This window comes from Acinonyx jubatus, chromosome B4, assembly GCF_027475565.1.
Source record: "Acinonyx jubatus isolate Ajub_Pintada_27869175 chromosome B4, VMU_Ajub_asm_v1.0, whole genome shotgun sequence".
NCBI classification, from domain to species: domain Eukaryota; kingdom Metazoa; phylum Chordata; class Mammalia; order Carnivora; family Felidae; genus Acinonyx; species Acinonyx jubatus.
Genome location: NC_069387.1, coordinates 73,398,440 through 73,420,677, shown reverse-complemented (window position 1 = coordinate 73,420,677; position 22,238 = coordinate 73,398,440). Strand labels below are relative to the sequence as shown.

The following is a 22,238-nucleotide window of genomic DNA, read 5'->3' as shown; positions in this document are numbered from 1 at the left end:
TTTGACAATGATTACCTAACGCTGGCACAGATTGGGGGGGGGGGCAATAAAGAGGATGATGTATGCCATACTCATGAGCCCATTCATTACCACAAGGATGGTGTCATGACTATGGAATGGGTACAGATCTACATTTAGACCACTGTGATGAGATGATGAAGATGATGTTAAGGATGCTAGTAATGGTGTACCAGGACATTTGGGAAAGAGAAGTAGGTATGGCAGTTGTCCAGGTATGACTCTAACCCAGAAGAATAGGAAATAGCATTACTCTAGGTTTCACACATTCAGTCAGCAAATACTGAGCACCTATTACATGGTAGGCACTGTTCTAGACTCAAGGGGATCCAGGATGGAGAAAAAAAAAAAAAAGATCTGTCCTCATGGAGCTTACATTCTAGTGAGGAAAACAGATAATAAACAAATAAATCAAGTAGTGATAAGTGCTTTGAAGAAAAATAAAGCAGAGCAAAGAAGCAGAGTGACAGGGGCACCTGGGTGGCTCTGTCAGTTAAGCATCTGACTCTTGGTTTTGGCTCAGGTCATGATCTCGTGGTTTGTGAGTTCGAGCCCTGTGTTGGGCTCTGTGCTGGCAATGTGGAGCCTGCCTGGGATTCTCTCTCTCTCTGTCTCCCTCTCTGCCAATTCCCTGCTGTACACCTGCTCCCTCTTAAATAAGTAAACTTAAAAAAAAAAAAAAGCAGAGTGACAGAGGTGCTATCTTAAATAGGGTGGACTGGAAAAACCTTGCTGAGATGACATTCTAGGAAGAGGTTTGAACATACAAGAAAGAAAACCATGCTACCTTTAGGGAACAGCTTTCAGATAGGGAGAATAGCAAATGCAAAGGTTCTAAAGCAGGAATAAGGTAGGAGTGTCATACCAGAGGATCACTAAGATTTCCTTTGGACTTGACTCAGAATTGGAAATGGGCTACAATGATGTGGTGGGTTGATGTTGTGAAATACATGCAGCAATTGGGTATGAGCCTCTCTCTGAGTTGGAACATCTATCTGGTCCTCTCACTCCTACAAAACTCCTAGATCTCATCTAGTAATTATCTGTTTCCTTCCACCAGAATGGAAAACTCCTTAAGGAGAGACCCTGGGCATAGACAGTAAACCACTGTCTGCACTGGAGAGTCATCTTTGGCTCTGGCTGGGAGAGGATGACTCCTGGAGACAGAGCAGCCGCCACCAGCCACTGATACTAATGTTTCTGATGTAGGGCACTGGTTTTAAGACAATGCCAGTCTAGCAGATTCAGCATCATCTGGATATTTGTCAGAAATGCAAATTCTTGGGTCTGACCTGGAACCTACTGAATCAAAAACTCTAGGGGTGGGGTCTCAGCAATGTGATTTAACAAACCCTCCAGGTATTCTGATGCACGATAAAGTTTGAGAACAATTGTTCCAAGTTGTGGAGGTCTGAGAACACCATCACTTGAAAAATGAACTTGCATGCCAAAAAGGCTTGAATAGGTCCTATGAAGTCATTTTCACCAATTACTATCAAATTCTTGGGAAAGCTAGCTCAGGAAAGAAGTCACAGGTGTCCAGATGACCTCTACTATAGGCTGAAGGCACTAACTTCAAGCCTTAATTAAGGCAGAGGAAAATAAACTCTTCAGCTAAGATATGTAGCCTCAAGCTTAGACCAGATAAACTTTTTCTTTCCTTAAAGAGGTAAGCTTTGGGGGGGGGGGGGTGGGTATCAGAACAGAGAAGACAAATAATAATTACATAAGACAATCCTGGGAGTCTTCCACTTCAGATCTACTAATACCTCATCAAGCATGTGAAAGGGTTAGATGTCTTAGTAAGCACTATATTCCAAGGAATATATATTTAGTTCTTAAATCTATTTATCTGGGTTGACTTGAGAGGCAGTTTGATAGGGGACCTAAGAGGATGCATGAGATTTTTCTCTATTAATCAATAAAAGATGGGGGGAAAAAGTGTTCCACAGGTCTAATGGTATCCTTGCATATTTGACTGAAAGAAGAGAGTTTGTAAGGCTATTTTCTTACTCAATGATCTTCCCAATTCAGTTTACATTTGAAGAGCCCTGAGAGTTTCAGCTTCATGAAAACTTAAGTTCTCTGCAGCTAGTCCTAGAAGGTTGGGATCAGGAGATCAATGTTGAATGGCAACTAGTTGAGACTAAGATGATCTTTATAGAGGCAGAACCCCCACTGATTTTCCTTCAACAAGGGTACAGGTTCTTGGATCACTTATAACATGGCATCTGTATATGGAGAATCTTGTGTCTGATGCAGAAAACAGTATAACCTGCTTGGAAGAAACTTTGGCTATGGTGACATCTTTACGTATCAGTTGCATTCACAGTGTTGGAGAAACTTTGCATCCTGGTCTGCATAAACCAGGGCGTGAGCAGGTTTGATGGTCTCACTGTTAAAAGAACAGAATGATGGGGGGAACTTCGGCAATGCTGGTGACAGATAGCCTAACTGAAGTGAGGAATCTGGTAGTAAGGTCTTACCCTTCCAAGGAGAAGTGGTAACACGGGGGCAGATGGGTGTCTGGTATGCTCCCTCATTTGCAGCCCAATATGTAGTCATCTCAGGAGTCACAGGTTACTAAGGCCGGCTGTCCATCAGTGAACAGGAGTGGTATATGCAGAGGAGAGGCTCTAGGTCTAGTGGGCAGCTGGATCCGCTGGACCAGAGTCTGGCCCACAAAGCTACCTGCTGCCCATGAGCCATTCTGCTGGAGATGATGGTCTTATACTCTCGGCTCCCCGGGAATTCTAACCACCATTCTTTGCAAAGGTTAGGGCCTAGGTGACTCACTCCTTTGCTGTGCCCCAGTGTGGGAACCAATGGCTTCCCTATGTTAGGAACTGACCCTCTAAAGGCCAGAAACACACACACACACACACACACACACACACACACACACACACACACACAGCCTGCCTCATCATAGTACGGGCAGAGCTGTCTATTCTAATGTGCAGGGATTTGGAGAAAATAGTAACTGCAGCTGCTTCCCTGCCAAGTGTGAGATTAGAAACAAAATGTGTTCCATTTTTCTTCAGGATTAGAGCTCAGCATGTCCACATATAGCTTCACTTGGGGCAAGAAGCTGACCATCCTAGAAGAAGTCCCTATGCATTCTTCAGGCTGGCAGCAGCAGCAGCAGCTGAGGGACGCCAGGCCAGGTTTTGGGGGTGTTTTGGCATCAGTAGCTCTGGGCTCACCTCTGCCAACCATGCTATTTGATGGCATGATTTCCTCACTCATGCCCTACGTGAGGAATGGAGCAAGGCAGTGACATTTCCCATCCCACCAGATCAGGTGACCACTCTTGCCCCCTCCAATTCATTCTTCAACCCAGGGGCCAGACCTGTCACTCTTCAGTGATTTGACCTGGAAGGCATAGCATGATTTGGCTTTTATACTATCCTTATAGTTCACTCTCCAGCTACTCTTCCCTCACCCAAGTTCTACTGGTCTTCTCTATTCCTCTAATGAGCCAAACTCCTTCTCAACTCAGATTCTACTGTCCTCTTTCCCAAAAAGCTTTTCTACCCCCTCTTCCTGGCTAAGTCACACTCATCTTTCAGGACTTCCTTAGAAAAGGTGTTTCCAACCTCTCAGGCCAGGTTAGGTACCCTGTTTTTACATTCTAATTATGTGATATTATTGTTTTCCATGGTACTAGGACCATTCGAATAATCCCACTGTGTGTGATTATGTGATTACTTCTTACTCCCACAAGACTAAAACTTCATGCAAGTAGGCAATGTACTTGTTTTGTTTGCTGCTTTATTCCCAGTGCCAACTATAGTGCCGGACATAGTATGCGCTCGACCTATTTTCTTGGAAGGAATAAAAAGAAGGAGGGAAGTAGAGAAGGAGGAAGAAAAGGAGGAAGGGAAGAAGGAAGGAAGGAAACAAAGGGAAGCAGGCAGGGACAGAGGCAGATAAGGAGGAACAGAGGTCCCAATATTGATTCTTCATCTCTAGTGGGAAAGCTGGAAGGATTCACTGTAGCTCTTACCTGGGGTCTCAGTGCTTAAAGACAGAAGTTAACATCAGAATTTTTTTCCATGGGATAATGCTGAGTTCAAACCACAGAAGCAGGTCCAAATGAGTCATCAGAGCTAAGGGGGTCTGAAGTGAGTATTAGGTATAGAGCAAAATGAGAATGAGAAAAGCAGGGAAGATAAAGGAATAAGAAATAATCTATACAAATTCAAGGAACTGTAGGACAAGGCCACCAGCTGGGCTTATTTCTTATACCTAACAGCTGTTTATGGATGGGCAAAGCAAGTCTGATTAAAGGGACACAGACCCCACATCGTTGTCATATATAGATACATATTACTCCAAAGTCATCATAAGTTGATATTCTTGTGTATAAACCATTTTCTTGTGAGTATGGTTAACTCTAGGTTCACTTATGAGACTGAATTAAGCTATAGTTTATGCATTTCAAAGCTTAGGACTGGCTCTTGGACCATAGTGCCCTGCCTACATGGTGCCCTGCTAGAGTTCAGTGAAGCTCTGCCTAAGCAGTCAGTTGGTCCCTCCCTTCCCTACATCTCTGTGGCATCCTCTTTTGAAATTCAACATTTTGAACCAAAGGTATCCAGCCCTTCACTTACTTACTTCACTTACTCACTCGCTCATTTCAAACCAAAGGTATCAAGCACTTCACTTACTCACTTACTCAAAACTATCAAGCTCTTCACTTAACTCCCTTCTTGATCAGAGGCTCCTGGGGGAAAGGGAAAATGCTAGTTTATGTTCACAGCTATTGAGCCTAGAATAATGACTTTGAATAGTAACTGCTCAAAAGATTATTGGATAAATGCTGCAATATATTTCACAGGTACTGAGAGTGATTATTCCAATGAATTTAAGTTCTTGAGGAAGATCACTTTAGACTTGAATTTCTCCCTGAAATATAAGGAGTTGGACTAAATAATCTGGACTAATCTGTCAAACTGTAAACTATTAGAAAAATGACAAAGTTATGTCTTATATGTATAATTTGTACAATGTCTCTATCATTTCTAGTCTATTTTGGGGCACATGTGGGAATGCAATGTTTGCAGTGAACTGACTCCAATATAGATATATTTCATTTGAGAGGAAACCTAGGGATGTGTTTCCAATGTTTCATATAAATTGTGAGTTAAACACTATTTAAAATATACAACAGAAATTTGTTACTAAATGGATTCCTAAGGTGAGTAGTTTTTACAATATTTGGAATCACTTTGCAATATAATAACTCCTTTATATAATCCATTGAGTTTCACATTTTTACATATCCAGGTTGCTAATAATAGTATAACTAGATTAGTGCCTTACAGTTATGAGCCAGTTGAATTACTATTGACTAAATTAAGGTGTTCTTCATAGAGAGAACTGTCCCTCTTTCTAGTTTCCCAGATGATCTCCTACTTTCTCTATGTCCCCTCCACCACACACACACACACACACACACACACACACACACACACACTTTCTCCCTTGTGTCTTAATTCATATTTCAAATTTGGTAGCTGTATCCTAATTTATAATGTATGCATAAACTTCATTTTCCAACACTCCTTTCCACCTCTCCCCACCCCCTTGTTTAACTACATGCCTCACCAGTTTTCAAAATAGGTATGCCTTCCACAGTGTCTGGACCATCCGTAGCATGTAGATACTTCATGTTGTCTATCTCAGGTGGTGGCTTTTGTATGAGCATGCTGGAAGTTGAAGCTTCTCTCCCTGAAAAGCAGTATCTCTAGGTTACTTGAGGTTATCCTCAAGGTGGGATTCAGGGAAGGAAGTGCTACTTATTCTCCTTCATTTTCTCTGTAACTCTCAGCTGTCCAGGGCCTTTTTTCCATAATTCAGTGAAAAATTAGAGAAGTGATGACTTTTCTCAATATTATCTTACCTTAAAAAGGTTCTACTCCTTTGACATAAATGAGAGAAAAGCAGAACATATCTCTAGATACTTTGAGACTGAGATGTAATAGAAAGCCATTTTTCTTTGGGACTCTATCTTATAGGTTTTAGAGTATCAATGACAATTGTAACCAGGACTCCCACAGATGAGCCCAGAAAAGTTAAAATAATTCACAAAGGACAGAGAAATCAACTACCAGGTGATGTGCTATAAATTTTGTTCTTCCTTAACTCCCAAGTCCTCCTTACCTGCCTGGGCCTATTTCCACATATCAGACCAAAATCTCAGCTGATACTTGTGCAAGGAAGAGACATGACTCAGTGACAAATATTTTACGATAGTGGGGGTGGAATAAAGTCAGTTGACCCCTAAAGCCTACATTTAGACTAGTAAGTTTTACATCCTGTATCGAAATTCCTGCAAGAGAACCCATTTGTCACTGGTGTATAATCAGGAGACAATGGTACCTGTGCTCTGAGGAGTCCTGACTAACCCGCGAGATTGAATCACACACATGAAAAATTTCAGATGAAATTCCTCCTTATGCATCGCTGTCTCCTAGAAATAGAGACGGAGTTTAAGCCATATGAACAGATCTATGGAATGATTTAAGATGGACAAAACTGATACGGATCAGGTATGCCCAATACTACATGACAATATGTAGTATCAGCATGTGACGTGATGCAAATAATCTACTTTTATGTATTTGACAGGGCAAGATCTCCTGAATTCAGCAAGCATCTCCTTTTTTCCAGAGTAGGTAAGAGGCTGGGGCCTACAGAGACTCCCGTTCTTTTAATAAAGTCTGAGCTCAGACTTCTGAGGTCTAGAGGGTCTACTCGGAAGCATTTCTCCAAGACTTCTAGACAGGGCCTGAGTCCAGAGGCCAAGTTGAAGGACTTTGTAAAAAGTCTGAATGAATAAACATATTTCTTCCAATTTTTTTTTTTTTTTTTTAAGTAGAGCACAGATTGTATGTTAATCCATTCAGTCACAGGAGCAACACCAGGGCCATTTAGTTCTTCAGAGGGCAGACTCCTGGATCCTTTTCTATTTTTACTCGGAAAAGTAGGTCTTTGGTGGACCGCCAATAGCTTTCCTCACACCTCTCCCTATGTTTCAAACTCTTCCAGAGGTCTGTAAAGTGCCACAAGTTTCCAGAATCTAACTTAAACTAATCCCAAACTGCTTTTTTTTTTTCTTCTCCCGAATGGCCAATCAAGCATGATGTAGTGCAAAGACTACAGGCCTGCAAATTAAGAAACTTGTTTCCTAGTCCCAGATCTCCCATGCACTTTATAACTTTGGGAAATGACTTCACTTCCCTGAAACCGTTAGATTAAAATATTTCCTACAAGCACTAACGTTCCGTGATTCTCAATGAAACACGGTATAGAGCTCGAGTTAGCTCTCAGGTCCACATCCGTCAAAGTGGCCACAAGTTTCCTCCGATTGACGGCCACAGCAAAAAGCTGCCATGGAAACCTGAGCGAGAGCAAAAATCGCCAAGCGGAACCAGAAGACGGCGTGCAAGGGGATCGAGGGAACAGGAAAAAGCGAAGGACGACGGGCACACTAACAGTAATCCGAGAACGAGAACGGGAACGAGAAAAAATCCCAAACTGAAAGGGGAACAGGGAAATTATGACTTCAGCCTTAGATGGTCCCCGGGCTTCTGAGGCCTGGCCACACTGCGCAGGCGTCCCCCGAGTCCTCAACTCTGCTCTTTGACCTCCCGCCCCACCCCCGCCCCTCCACAGCCACCGGACGGCTCTTCCGGTGTTGTGGAGGCTGTTCCGGTTCGCGGCGGTTCCCGGGTTTTGCGTTCCGCGCCCGGCCGGAAACCCCTTCGCATAGCAGCCGGTTCCGGTTCGGTGAGTGGCGGCGGGAAGCTGGGGGAGGGGTGAGGATGGAGGGAGCCTGGGCCGGGAGGCAGTGCCGGTCCGGGCCCAGCGGCCTGGGTTGGGCTGGGCGGAAGCTGGGAGGGCTGTGGGGACGGCGCTTTTTCCTCTGCCCCGCCCCCTGGGACCACCTCCCCTCCCCCCGGCTATCCACCGGCCGGGATGTGGCCGGCGGCCGTTAGTTAGGCTTCCCGAGGCCGTTCCTTCAGGCCTCTTTCTCCCGGGCCGGCGAGAGGCCGTCTCCCTTGTCGTTACCACAGGCCCCATCTCGGCGCCCAGCCCTCCTGGGGGCAAAAAGGCCGGTTGGGATTTCGGGGCTTTCCCGCCCGAGTAGGGTCTTCTCTCACGGGAAAGCTGTTTTCACCGGGAAGCTCAGCTTTCTGTTACACCTGCTTCACCTCCCGCCTTCCTTGAGACCTGAGTGATATTTCTCGACTACTTCTGCGTCTCACGTAAACATTTCTCCAACTCTTTTACTCTGTGGTATCTCCCTGAGACGTGATATCGCTAGTGTGCCACCACCAGAAAGAAACGTCTGGACCCTCCTGCCCAGGTTATGAAAACCCCCTTAACTGCCACGGTTTGCTTACCTGGCTCATCGCCTCCTGGTAATTCCCTTGAACCGTCTCTTTCTTGGTGTGCCCTAACGTGGTCTCTCTGGGCATATGTCCGGCTTCTCTTCAGTTTGGTGATTTCTGTTTATCGGTGCCTTTGCAGTATTTTCACTTATCTCGTTGGCAATAACTTACTCCTTTATCACTTTCAAGTCAGCCTTGTTGAGGTCATTTCACTTCACGTTTGGTACACTTATTTGGGGGGGGGTGCTTATAAAATTTATATAAAGCCTTATAGAGGCTACCACTTACTTTACTTCGCGTCTTTGTTCTAATTGGATATTCTGAATGGAGTAGATCACACCATCTCCTCAGTCTTTGTGGAGCTAGTTGGTGTCACGGGCTCCTGTTGAAAGGTAGATTACACAGAATTTGGAATTACAGTTACAGTGAAACCTTATGCATCTCTCTCTTAAGCATGATCCCTGAATCTTCTTCCAATTTAGAGATCCCTTTTTCCCCTTTAGTCCCAGTCTGGAAGCCTCATTTCATTTTTCTCTTGAGAAGTCTCTTTCATTCTCCCCCTTCCCCCCCATTCCAATTCATCCCGACTGCAGACATGGTCTTCATGTCACCCATCTGATGAGTTAAGTCTAGAGGGAGCAAATGGATTAAAAAACAGGTTCTGCCACTTCAGGCCAAGGTGATGTAACTCGACTACTGCTTTGAAAGTCTTTTCTTTACCTGACTCCCACGCCTCCTACCAATTGCACTGGCTTTATTTTCTTGCTATGAGGATCTTTTTATGGATCTGTTCCCCCCCCCCCCCCCTTGACAGTGTTTCAGCAGCAGGGACCATGTCTTACTCATCTTTGTATTCCTAATACCTTGTATGTAATTGGTACAGAGTAAATGTTTGTGTATGAAAGGAATTGAATACTCAGTGTTTTAAGGCGTTACAGTGTTGAGGTGTTAGAGTCTAACTGGGAGAGATGGCACGTGAAAATACGAGAAACACAAGCAAATACGTGGTGTATACTACGAACTGTACCATATACATATCCAGAGTTCAGACTAGAATGATTCACTTGGTCATTTCCATATTTCCATTCCCTTCTCATATCATAAATTATTCTAACCGCATTTGGTCCTGGGTAAAGCTAATCGCCTCTCCTCAAGTAAATACTTTCTAGTAACTTCATTGTGGCTCTAGACATTCTCTTTTACAGTCACCTGTTTGCGTGTAAGCTTATACATGTTTTGCCATACTTGTTACATTTTGTTACTGTCAGGACTTCGCCATCTTTTTTTTTTCTTTCAAATTTCCTATTGTTTTGTGTTCAGCTATTGACTTCACCTGAGTAGCTGTAATAGCTTATATTCTTTTAGTAAATTAAATGAACAATGTGTGAACTAGGAAATATTGTTTGAATACTTTTTTAAAAAGTTTATTTTTGAGAGAGAGAGCACATGAACTGAAAAGGGGCAGAGAGAGAGAGAGGGAGAGAGAGAATCTCAAGCAGGCTTTGCACTTTCAGCGTAGAGCCTCACAAACCGTGAGACCATGACCTGAGCCGAGATCAGGAGTCTGACACTTAACCGACTGAGCCATCCAGGCACCCCGGAAGACTTTTCTTAAAAGGCAAAAAAATCTTAGGGTTACAAGAGTTTGGTGGCATTAACGTTTCCAGAATCTTGGAGTAAGATATCCCTACTTCTAACATAAAGGCAAATGCCAAAGAGAAAGTAACATAAGCACACTGAAGAAGCTGGATGCATTTGTGTTACAATGTAAATGTGGGGCTTTAATTATTAATGTGGAACCCAGGGGATTCTGCTTTATTTAAAAAGGAAGAAGAGGAAAGAATACCTGGAAAATTTCCAGATAGAAGCCTTTTGTTACGTTGAGCATTTGGAAATATATTTGAAGCCTGAATATAAGGCTTAAATTCTTTGGGAACCCTCCCCAGCAAGACTGGGTAATCAGATGATTGCTCTGCTTAGTCTGTAGCTATGCCAAGAAAATCTCAAGCAGGCTTCCTTTGTGCCTGCATTTCATTATTGTGACCATAAGGAATACCTGTTATCATCATCTAGCCCTTAGTAGATTGAAGCCCTGATATTGCTAAAGTTGATGAAGTTGATTGATAAGGTTGATGACAAACTAAAGTTGATGATATGCTCAATCTTTTTAAAATATGGTGGGGCGTCTGGGTGGCTCAGTTGGTTAAGCGACTGACTCTTGATTTCAGCTCAGGTCATCTCAGAGTCCTGAGATCGAGCCCTGCCTTGGGCTCTGTGCTGGGCATGGAGGCTGCTCTGGATTCTTTCTGTCTCCCTGCCCCTCTCCTGCTTTTGCATGCATGCATGTGGACTCTTTCTCAAAAAAATAAATAAACTTTAAAAATTTGGTAATGAGATTATGACGGTAATAAGTGTGACTGCTACCATCCCTAGTCTCCTCTTCAATCTGCCAAGAAGCTTGGGTGCCGAGGACATGTTTATTAACCTAGTTCCACGCAGTTAGGCTTCTAACTTCCTTTTTCTGGGAAAATTGGATACATCAGAGGAGAAAATTTCATGTAGGTAAAGGGGCTTTGGTTTGTAGCAGTTTAATTAATGATGGGAGAGAAAGTACTTTAGTACAATTGGGAAATATTCCTTGATTGTTCTTAGAGTGTCAGTAGCTTTATGTTTGGCCACTGAGTAAAACTTCTAGAAAAGAAGTCTAATAGGACCACCACAAGATCTATCACTTTTTAATTAAATGGTTTAGCATGAGGTAATAAAGGAACAGTTTGTGAAGAATTTCCAGGTTGTAATTTCAGTTCAGTCACTAACTTTATGACCATATAGATACAAATCAATCTTTAAGGTTTGGCACTCCAACTTGCTTCTTGCTGTAATGGTCTGTCATTCTGTGGGTAGTCTGTAATTGCTGTCTAATACAGCTCAGGTTCTGGAAATGTTTCAAATTGCCTCCGGTTAGTTTTAGTGTCTGTTTTCTCTTTCAAGTCATCTCTTCTTACCATTTTATATTTTCCTTTCCTAAGAACACAAATGTCACTTTGAATGGCTTCCTATTCTGTAATTGTATGAAAGAGGTGTTCCAGTATGTCACATTTCCGTTTTCTGTCTTCTTTTATAGAACTTTGTATCTTTGCTAAAGTCAGTGATGTGAAAAGACCTGACATGGGTAAGTCTAACTCTGAAGTAGTAATTGAGTCTTTTAGTTACTCTGATTAGTTAGGTTGGAATGAAAAATGTTGTTGTTTTGTTTTGTTTTTAACATTTTCAGTATTTGCATCTTTGTGCTTAACAATAATCTTAAGAGAGATCTCAACTTAATTATGTAATACTGTAATACTAGACAATACTCTTGGTTGGGACATTGTTTATAGCATCATTTGGAACCATTTTCTCATTCATTGTATTGAAAAAGCCAAATACACACTAGCAAACACTTACTATGTGCCAGGCCCTATTCTGAATACTTAAAATATATTAATTCATTTAATTTTTTACAACTGTCTTACAAGGGTGTTTAATATCAACAAGGAAAGTGAGACACAGAAGTTAAGAAACAACTATAACTGGCAGAGCCAGAATATAAACTCAGGCAGCCTGGTTTCAGAGTCCCGGTTCTTTTGTACTATGTTATACCACCATCTATGTGATAAATAATTTGATTAGGGTAAATTTTAAAATTTCACTTAGCTGGTAACATTGAGAATTCACTATGAATGCAACATTTTGCATTATTCATAGTTCTTCATGTCTAGAAAGGGGATCGATACAAGGTCAGGACTAGTAGCCAATTAGGAATAGGTTGAACAGTCTATACAGTTAGATCTTACACATCTTATAACATCTCATGTGCTCCTTTTAGATTCACGTTAGTCTTCTCTCTTGTTTCTGTTTTTTCCTTTTGCTTAGTCTACCGTCTCTCTTACCTGGTCATTTGTTTCCCTTTTCTCTAATTGCTGATGTCAGTATAAGTCACTGAATTCTGTCACTCTCATTTGCTTCTATTCTCTTACATTAACAAAGGTCTCAAAGATGGTTATAAAGTAAGGTTCTGCCACAGTATTATAGTAATTGAGCTGGTATCTGTCAAGAGCCATATGTATACATTATACTTTTTGCAGAAAAGACAGTTCAGGTGGATTCATTTTTAAGCACTTTTTGAGTTAGACAAAGGAAATAAACAGTTATGAACTGTTTTTGAATGTTTTTGAATGATGAGTTTTTTTCCCTGTGTGTGTGTGTGTGTGTGTGTGTTTTTTTTTAAGTAGTTACTTCTCTTCTAGTTAAAACATTCAACATTTCTGTGGGGAAAATTTAATTTTTTAAAGAAACTTTGAATTAAATGTGGTTTTGTTTTTTTTTTAAATACTTGTACAGGTTTTGAACTGTTTGGCAGATGATCTCAGTCAATTCCAAATGAGCCAATTTCTGCACATGGGCCTCTTTTTGACAATGACATTTTGAGATTGCTGGCCAATGGTTAGTTATGAAAGAGGTTTTATTTGACTATAGAGCTGTTCTTTGGGAATCATTTTTATTAGGTGAAAAGATTTGTTCATAGGAAAGTAGTTATTGAAGAATTATATGACTTGAACTAATTTTGGATTCTTTTCGCAGATGATATTGCTGATAGGATGAGGATGGATGCTGGAGAAGTAACGTTAGTGAACCACAACTCCATATTCAAAACCCATCTCCTGGGACAAACAGGTTTTCCAGAGGACCAGCTTTCATTTTCTGACCATCAGGTTAGGAATAATTTTCTTCCCTTATTTAATGAATTATTTTGGTTTCAGTTTTCATCTAATGTAATTTAAATGCCATACTCAAAAGGACGAATGTATATATAAACTTCTTAGAATTGGTATTTCTGGTGTTCTGAATTTTGTTTGATATATTAAAGTTAAAACAAAAACCAGGCTAGTATGAGTTCTTTGAGAACTGTTTATTTTAGAAAACATTTTATTCCTATGCATATTATAATCACGAAAACACAGGTCAGTGTTCTTTTAAACTAGTGTCTTAAAATTGTTGGGATTAAATGGGTAATTTGTAAATATTCAGAGGCTCTGAGATTTCCCAGTGCTATAAAAAGTGTAGTTTCTCAAAGGACCAGCAACAACAGCATCCCTTGGGAGCTTGTTAGAAATACGGAATCTCAGGCTTCACCCCAGACCTCCTCAGTCAGAATCTACAGTTTTAAATCTTTTTATCTGATAAAGAGAAATACCATGTGATCCAGTAATTCCTCTACTGGGTATTTACCCAAAGAAAATGAAAACACTAAATTAAAAAGATGTATGCACCCCTGTGTTTATTGCAGCGTTATTTACAATAGCCAAAATATGGAAGCAACCTAAATGTCCATTGATAGATGAATGGTATACATATACAAATGGAATATTATATAGCATTTAAAAAGGATGAGATCTTGCCATTTGTAATAGCATGGATAGACCTAGAGAATATTATGCTAAGTGAAACAAGACTGAGAAAGACAAATATGATTTAGCTCACGTGCGGAATCTAAAAAACAAAACAAATAAATGAATAAACAAATAACAGAATAAGATCTATAAATACAGAGAACAAACTGATGGTTGTAGAGAGGGGAGTGGAGCAAAATGGGTGACGGTGAGTGGGAGATAGAGGCTTCCAGTTATGGAATGAATAAGTCACAGAAATAAAAGGCACAGCATAGGGAATATAGCGTGACAGATGGTAGCTAGATTTGTGGTGAGTATAGCATAACACATAGAAAAGTTGGATAATTGTGTACACCTGGAACTAAAATGAATACTTTTTTTTAAAAAGGAAAAAAATCTTCAGCTGGTTATTTGCACATTAAGGTTTGAGTAATAAAGCAGTTTTTCTCAGTAGGAAAGCCATTACTAATATGGATGAGACAATTCTTTGCTGTGTGAATCTCTTCCAAGCATAGCAGAATGTTTAGCATTCTTGACACTTGGGCACTAAATACCTGTAGTATCTGCCCCCAATAATCATTTTTAATAATTTAACTGAATATATATCCACACATTTCCAGATTGGTACTGGGGTGCAGTACCCACCCCCGATTAAGAACTTCTGTATGAAGTTATCAAAAGATTCCAAACAGGTACATTTTGTCACCCCCTTTGATAAATGATACAGCTGGCTTGCAGAACAGGATATACCACATGCACGTTTACCTTCTAGTGAACATCCTTTGCATTAAGTCGTGTAACAGATACTTTGCCCATTTTTCCCCTTGAAGCCTCAGTAGTTCCATCAAACTGTTTATGTATTTTTCTTTCTTATTAGTACGTAGTTTATTTATAGTATATAAAAATACAATTATATTGAATTTTGAAATATGTCATAATCTTGTTTAATGGTACATTTTTCCTAGTATAAATTTTTATCCCATTTTATTGTAAAAATATGATTTACGAAAAATCTTTTGCTTTGTTTAGATATTACCTTCCAGGGAAGGAAATTTGGACCGATCTTATACATGTTCTACAAGAAGTGCAGCTTATAATCCAAATTATTATTCAGGTATGACGCATTGCTTGGAGTCAAGGCATTTATACCATTCAGATTTCTTCCTAGCAAATTGTTTGTGTTTACTATCTCAAAGTGAAAACATTGTCAAGAGCAAAATTGTATTTTCTCCCATAAAACATCACTGTGTGTGTGAATGGGGAAGGAGCATTGCTATAATACTTTACTGACCTAGTCTCAAACCACATATTTTTAATGGAAAAGTTTTTTTTTTTAATCCATTTCCTTACTTGTTCATTATGTCATTGTGAAAAGCAGTACAGCTTTGGTTTTGGCTTTTTTTTTGTTTTTAATATGCATATATGATGTAAAGGATATTTGTTTTGGATGGATTTAAAGCACAGAGCTAGCCTATTTATTTTGCTTGAAATCATGAATCCTAAAAAATTATTTCTACACAAGCTTGTCCCTCCATCAGGGCAGGAAATGTTAACTATATGTTTCTGTCTAGCACCTGCCACAGCCATGCTTGCATATTCAAGGGCTTGCCTATTCAGCTTGTGATCCATGACAGAAGTCCGCATTCTCTAGGCTATTCCTAGTCCTTGGCCTGCCTGACTTTCCATCTGCCCCCTTCCTAAGGTTAGGACTTACAGTTATCTTCTGGCTCTGTCTTGGGGAAACTAAGAGGTTTTTGTTGGTTAGCTTCCTGGCACTACAACCCAGGAAGATGATGGTGGTCTTCCCATGTCTTTTCACTACTAATTCTTCTATCTCCTCACCTTACCGCAAATATGGGAATACTAGTAATACCATTGAGCCTGCCCTAATGGGATTTTTATAAGGATAAATTGAGATTATAAATATGAAATGCAAATAATAATTATTGTTATTTGGCTTCCTCAGGATTCTTTGTCAGCAAGATGAGATCTCCTCCCCTAAAAAGACGTTAGTATGATGATCTTTTAGATTTATATTATATTTAAATGTCATTTAGGTGGGTGGTACTTTACCCTGGGCTCTGGATTTCCTCTCCTGGTATGGGAAATGGTCTCCACATAGGGTGTGCATAATTTGTATGGAAAAATCCGTTAACTGGCTCAGAAAGTAACTGCCATCATTATTATTGGAAAGGCCTTTCTGATGAGCAGAGAGCCTGAAATCTGGTTGGACAGCTCATTCTAGGGGAAGGACAGTTGAGTGGATAATGAAATGAGATCATTAATGAAATGAGATCATTAGTATTTCAATTTGAACTCAGGCTGTGTTTGCTTGTAATTTCATATGTTGATTTAACATTGGGTAGAATATTTGCTTGTAGTTTAAAATAATTGCTTAATAATAAACAGTTACATGAAATTATACTCAAAATCTGCTGACCATAACAACTCAACTCTGGCCTTTTCTAATTTTTATCTGTGTACATGCTTGGTATACATCGTATGATTCAATACATGTAATCTTTTTTAGCCCATATATTTTTATTTTTACTTTTCCATCTGTTTACATGTTATTCTTTGTATCTACCTTTTTATGCTCATTTCTAATAATCCATGGAACTGATATGCACATTCACAATACTTTATGTACATTTCTAAAATCCAAAAAGCTCTGAAAACCAAAAATTATTTTCTTAATTCATTTGGTATCAAAAGTGACCTGACCTGAATTAATTCCTTGGCAAAACCTACATGAATTGACCTGAAGCTGTTTATGTCTTTTATTTATCTATAAATATGAGTATTTATTTCACTGCAGATCCATCAATATGTTTGATTACAGGGTGCAGCTTCAGATTATACCTTGAAGTGCTACCATAGTATATACCAGGATATCTCTCTAAAATTCCAAAAATTTTAAATTCAGAAATGCAGTGGGACCCGAGGGGCTATGAGTTAGGATAATGGGCCCATGCAATCATTTGCTTCATTATTTTCCCTATAGTTTAGGTCCCCTTCACACTTACTGTTTTTAGCTATTGTAAATAATATGACTTAAAAACATCTGTATATATAGCTTTTTTTCTTTTTTAAAAAAATTTTTTAATATTAATTTATTTTTGAGAGACAGAGCATGAGCAGGGGAGGGGCAGAGAGAGAGAGACAGAATCTGAAACAGGCTCCAGGCTCAGAGCTGTCAGTGCAGGGCCCAATGTGGGGCTCAAACCCGTGAACCATGAGATCATAACCTGAGCCAAAGTTGGAAGCTTAACCGACTGAGGCACCCAAGCACCCCTGTATATAGCCTTTTTTCTTCTAAATTTCATTAGACCCTTAATATTCACAAAGGATATATCTGAGATTATCTCAAATCCTCATGTTCTTGACTGTGGTGATATTTGGCCAGATTCTTAGCTTTGTACTCAGTGACATGATTCTTGAGAGTTAGATTTTTCCTGTTTGTCCTCATACCATAAATTGATCCTCGTATCAAAATCTTACACTGAAGTTTTTCTCTGTCGCTTGAAGGCCATTTTTTTTAGGAAAAGCAAAAAAATAACTTCATAACAGTTACTGTATATGTGATGAATAACAAATAACAACAGCCATGTTGAAATGGGGATGCTGAACTATTAGATTCATTCTCTAAATTAAAGCGTGAAGCAGAGGATTCAGATTTGTGCCTACCAAATTTCATCTAATCCCTGACCAAGCAAAGGTATGGCATGTCACAGACCTCCAGGGTTGCTCTCTGACCATCAGAATTTTTAATCTGTGAAGGCTAAGAGTTATATACTTTTTTCTTGTAATAAAACGTTCAAATCAAACCTACTTTTTATTGTGTACTTTTCCTAATTTCGTTCTCCTGCCACACCCATTCCAATTGATTTTAAATCCTGCAGAAGTTTGTCTCTACTATCTCTTTTGTATCTCTTTTGTATTCTTTTCCAATAATCCCCACATTAATTTCTGTGGTCAGTCACCATGAGCTTCACTGCTTGATTGGACTAGATGTGGGTATCCCATTTACTGCTTTAGTCTTTTCATTCTGACTCTCTCAGCCTTTCATTCTGACTCTATTCTCTTTTCCATCAAGGTGAAAAAGAACATGGGAAAGCCCCAAAACTTTAGAATCTAGGGTCTGGAGCTTACCATTTACTGCTTTACTGGCTCTGCCTCTCTATATCAAGCTTTTAAAAAATCTGCTTCTTAATCCACTCAAGATTAACCTATTTAAAAACATTTAAAAAAATCATTTTTAGAAAGCAGAGAAAATGTAAATCTTTCCGTTAATAACTTAATGTTGCTCAGACTTCAAGAGCTCTTGATTTTATTAAGAACACAATTTATTGTGTTTATTATTAAGAACACAAAAGAAAATTAAAACATTTTAAACCCTAAACAAAGAAAAGTAGATAAAGATGAAAAGAAATGATTTTGCTCAAGCTTAGAGTCATTATCAATGTCTTATCTTTGGAAAATATCTTAAACTAGGTTGCCACACTGGCATTTAGTAGATAATTTAAAGCATCCTGCTATTTATAACTAAATAAACCTGAAAGTTAACAAGAGCAACTGATGATGGTTACTTTCATAGTAGTGATTGCTTGATCTACATTTTTTAAAATATAAGAGTTTATTTCATTTTGTTCATAAAATATTGCCTTGTCCTTGTAGAAAATTTGTAGAGAAAGTAGAAAAATACCTATCATTCTGTTATTGGAACACAACTAAAATTAAATTTTTGGTGTATTTCCTTATAGTTTTGTGTGTGTATGTGCACATAATAAGTAATCTTAATTGTGGCATTTGCAATCTGATCTCTTAATGATGACAGAATACCAGGCTAAACCAACACCAAAAAGAGAGTGTCTGCAGCCCTATGTTGGTCCCTCTCTATCGCTGCTTGATTACATCAGCAATACTGGACTATTCATTGCTTTCATTGAGTGGGGATAGAACCACCTTGTTCTGGTTAAACAGACTGCCTGATCCTGTGCTTTCCCCTTGCATTTGAAAGCCGAAGCCTTTGTCAAATGCCATTGAGGAGGCTACTCTGGCTTCTCCTTGGTCTCAAATTTCACACTTGTCAGGGTAATTTTGCATTTTTTGGTAGACTTATTCCTTAAGTAGACATCTCTAGGCAAATCATTCCCTAATCATATTGTAGCAAAACGTGTGAGAGGCAGATTTCTACTGTTATTACTTTGCATTTAAAGATAAAAATGTTCTGGCCTTTAATAATACTCATTTTTATTAGTCTTATGTTTCTCTCCTTAAAGTAACAGTGATAGATGTTATGCATAGATACTGATTACAAAGATAAAAGGTTATAATTCATTTTGAAAGTAAATATAATTTTAGATTAATTTTAGATTAGGTTCATCCACTGGTGGATCAACTGGTACTAACACCACCCTTGACCACTGCTGTTTTTCCTGTCTTATTCATCCTAAATCCCGATATTCCTGATCCTAACAAAACAAAACAAAACAAAAACAAACCTGCAATACAAACTTATTTTTGTCACCTGGTCTATTTTTTGGATACAGTATCAAGAGCTACATTAAATATTTGAAATAACATAATATTGTGCAGAATTCTGTGGTAATTTGCTTTGAAAGGTCTTCAAAATGATGTCCACATTAGGCAAAAATTCAAGAAGTAGACAATTATCATTCTCAATTTTCCACTGGTGTTCCTCAGAGTTCCATAACCTAATATCTGAAGTTATTTTGAAGGTGCTGTTTTAAGTTGTCTGATCCTGCTGATAGGAAGACGTGGGTTTAGAAATTATTCTAGTCCTAGGTGAAATTTCAAGAAACTTTTCTTACCCCAGCCTGTAAGCCACAAGTCAGAAGATTCAAATATAATTCTTACTTAGTCTGATTGCAGTATCACGCATTGGAGGGAGTATTGATATGTCTGATGATTATGACATTAAGTGACTGAAGATAATCATACCAGAACCAGATGCATATGATGGGTCATTCCTGCCATAAGCCAGCCAGAATAAGCAGCAATGAGGTTATCTCTGCTCTTAGAGAGAGCCCCTGAGTCGTGAACATGGTAATTAAAAACAAAGTGACACCAGCTGCTTATTAAGCAATAACTGTTGTTCATTTGAATTACAATTCTCCTTGGCCCTCCACCTGCTTTCTTACTGGTCTGGCCTACCTTCTTTCAGGCCCAGGCCTGGGAGTGCTTGCAAGATATAGTTGGGGTAAAATGTTGACTTTTGGTGGACACCACGGAGTCACATTGATGCAGATAAGGCACATGGCTGTGGCAGGATTCAGCTCCTTCATCAATTTTCAGGTTAGTATGGCTGAATCAATTATAGTTTGTAGAAGTTCCCTTATTGCAGACTTTACTGGCAGTTGAGACTGGGATCTTTCTTCCATGAGAGACATGGTGCTATGCCACATTACTTTGGAATACAATGTTGGACATGGTTGCAGTCATATGGAAAACTACTACTGTCGGTATTTGTCTAATTATTCAAACTTTTATTCTTTTAGACAACCCTTCCTCAGACAGTTTTCTTGGCTCAGGAGATTTAAGAACCTTTGGCCAGAGTGCAAATGGCCAGTGGAGAAATTCCACTCCAGCATCAGGTTCAACTTTACAGAAATCAAGAAACAGCCGAAGTCTTTACCTCGAAACCCGAAAGACCTCAAGGTAGGTATTCTGGCTGCTTAGTTCACAAGTCTTTCCTCTGGTATAAGAGAAAATGGCCATAAGATAGTTGTTAACATTGGCATTTTAAGGGTGTAACACCATTTCTGAACTTTAAACCATGAAAATATGGACAAATGTGTTTTAAACTTTCAACTTTTAATTGGTGCTGAATTTTGGTGACATCCAAAGCTTCTCATTAGAGGAGAGTTTTGAGGGAAATCTTGGTGCATATGAATGAGTATTTATTTTGGGATTAATATGGCTATTATGAATCTTAACGTGGAAGTCGTTCAATTTCTACGACTTCAGTAGCAAAGAAATCAGCGCATTTTTATAGGCTTTCACATGAGCAGAGACCTGGCTCAAACCAAAGAAACTCTGCACCCCATGGCCTCAGGGCTTTATCCTTTCAGCCCAATTTCATAAGCACTACCTATTCCCTCACTAAGCTTATAAAGGTTTCCCTCAAGAACTTTATTAGTAAAATATTTCTTTTTTAAAATGGTATTTATGATTTCTTAAATTTTACTCTAGTGATGGATTTTAGGAATACGGTATCATTTAATTTCCTGCTTAGTTAAAGCTAAGCTTGCTGGCATTGATAGAAACCAACGAGATGGCTTTTATTTTATGATTATCAGCACATGGACTCTGGAAACGTGTCAATACTCCCAGGGATAGTCTTCTCCACTCCTTATTTTTTTTAATTACACAAGAATTCATTAATGCATTCACATTGTAAAAATTAAAACATTGCCCAAAAAGCCGAAGATCCCTTGGTCACTGCTCACAATTTTATTCCCCTCCCCTTGGTGTATTTCCATCCACACCTTTCCCTATGTTTGTTTCTCTTTTGCTCTTATATAGCGTGAGATATATGCATGTGTACTATGAAATGTATAATGTTATTTTGTCTTCATTAAAGATTTTCTATATGCATCATTTGGCAAGTTGCTTTTTTTACTCAGTAAGACTATACTGTTATTTTTAAAAATAACATTATTATAGAAACAAGTACATGTGCTTTGTGAAAAATCAGAAAATACAGATAGGTAAAAATAAAAAATAAAAACATCATGTTTCCACCAGTTAAAGATCACCTCTGTAATATCTTAGTATATTTCCTTCCAGATGTTTTGCTCTGCATTTATACACATTTTTTCAAACATGAATTCATACTGTGCATACTTTTATAATAATCTGCTTTTTAAGTCAATCACATCTTCTTTTCCATTCAGTAAATTTGTCTTGTACACTAAACTGTATTTAAATTTTCCTAGTTGACCCAAAATATCCTTTATGGCTTCTTTGTCCAAACCAGTATATAATCTAGGATTGCATCTGGTGGTTATTGCCTTTAAGTCTCTTACAATCTGGAAAACCCCTTTTTTTCTTATGACATGACTTTTATACATAGTGTTCCACCCTTTGGATTTGACAGGTTTCTTCTTCATAGTATTATTTTGTCATTTATCCTCTGTATTTTTTTGTAAACTAGATTTTTGTCTTCAATAAAAACTAGTGATGTGTTACATCACATTAGAAAACCTCTAAATCTGGTTCTCCTATCATTAGTGATTCTGGAGTAGAGAGGTAACAGTCTGGTCCTTTAGTACAGTTAGGTATTCCCCCTTGTGACTAGAATATAACTGATGTAAATGATGTTACTTTGGTGTTCTATCAATGACCAGTTTCGTATCAGCCTAAT

The 22,238-nt window shown here is 39.0% G+C and overlaps 2 protein-coding genes across 8 annotated transcripts in view; one reads left to right on the top strand and one right to left on the bottom strand.

The window, feature by feature from the left end:
* The window catches only part of PFKM (phosphofructokinase, muscle), a 43,533-nt gene extending 37,037 nt beyond the window's left edge, over positions 1-6,496 (bottom strand). For both annotated transcript variants that reach the window (XR_003413078.2, XM_027035994.2), the window contains exons 1-2: positions 6,406-6,496; positions 5,632-5,754 (exon numbers count right to left, since the gene is read on the bottom strand). Coding sequence is in view for 1 of the 2 variants with exons in the window: in XM_027035994.2 (XP_026891795.1) it covers positions 5,632-5,754; positions 6,406-6,487 (205 nt within the window). In the remaining variant the exon portion in view is untranslated. The remainder of the gene's footprint in view (positions 1-5,631; positions 5,755-6,405) is intronic.
* Positions 6,497-7,503: 1,007 nt separating this feature from the next.
* Positions 7,504-22,238, top strand: part of SENP1 (SUMO specific peptidase 1) — a 49,686-nt gene continuing 34,951 nt past the window's right edge. Inside the window, exons 1-6 of one of the 6 annotated variants that reach the window (XM_027035996.2) lie at positions 7,505-7,815; positions 11,545-11,592; positions 13,041-13,171; positions 14,879-14,963; positions 15,816-15,857; positions 20,371-20,530. In XM_027035996.2, the coding sequence (XP_026891797.2) occupies positions 7,602-7,815; positions 11,545-11,592; positions 13,041-13,171; positions 14,879-14,963; positions 15,816-15,857; positions 20,371-20,530 (680 nt within the window). In that variant the 5' untranslated portion in view covers positions 7,505-7,601. The other 5 variants (XM_015065816.3, XM_027036001.2, XM_027035997.2 and 2 more) reach the window with 5 other exon arrangements.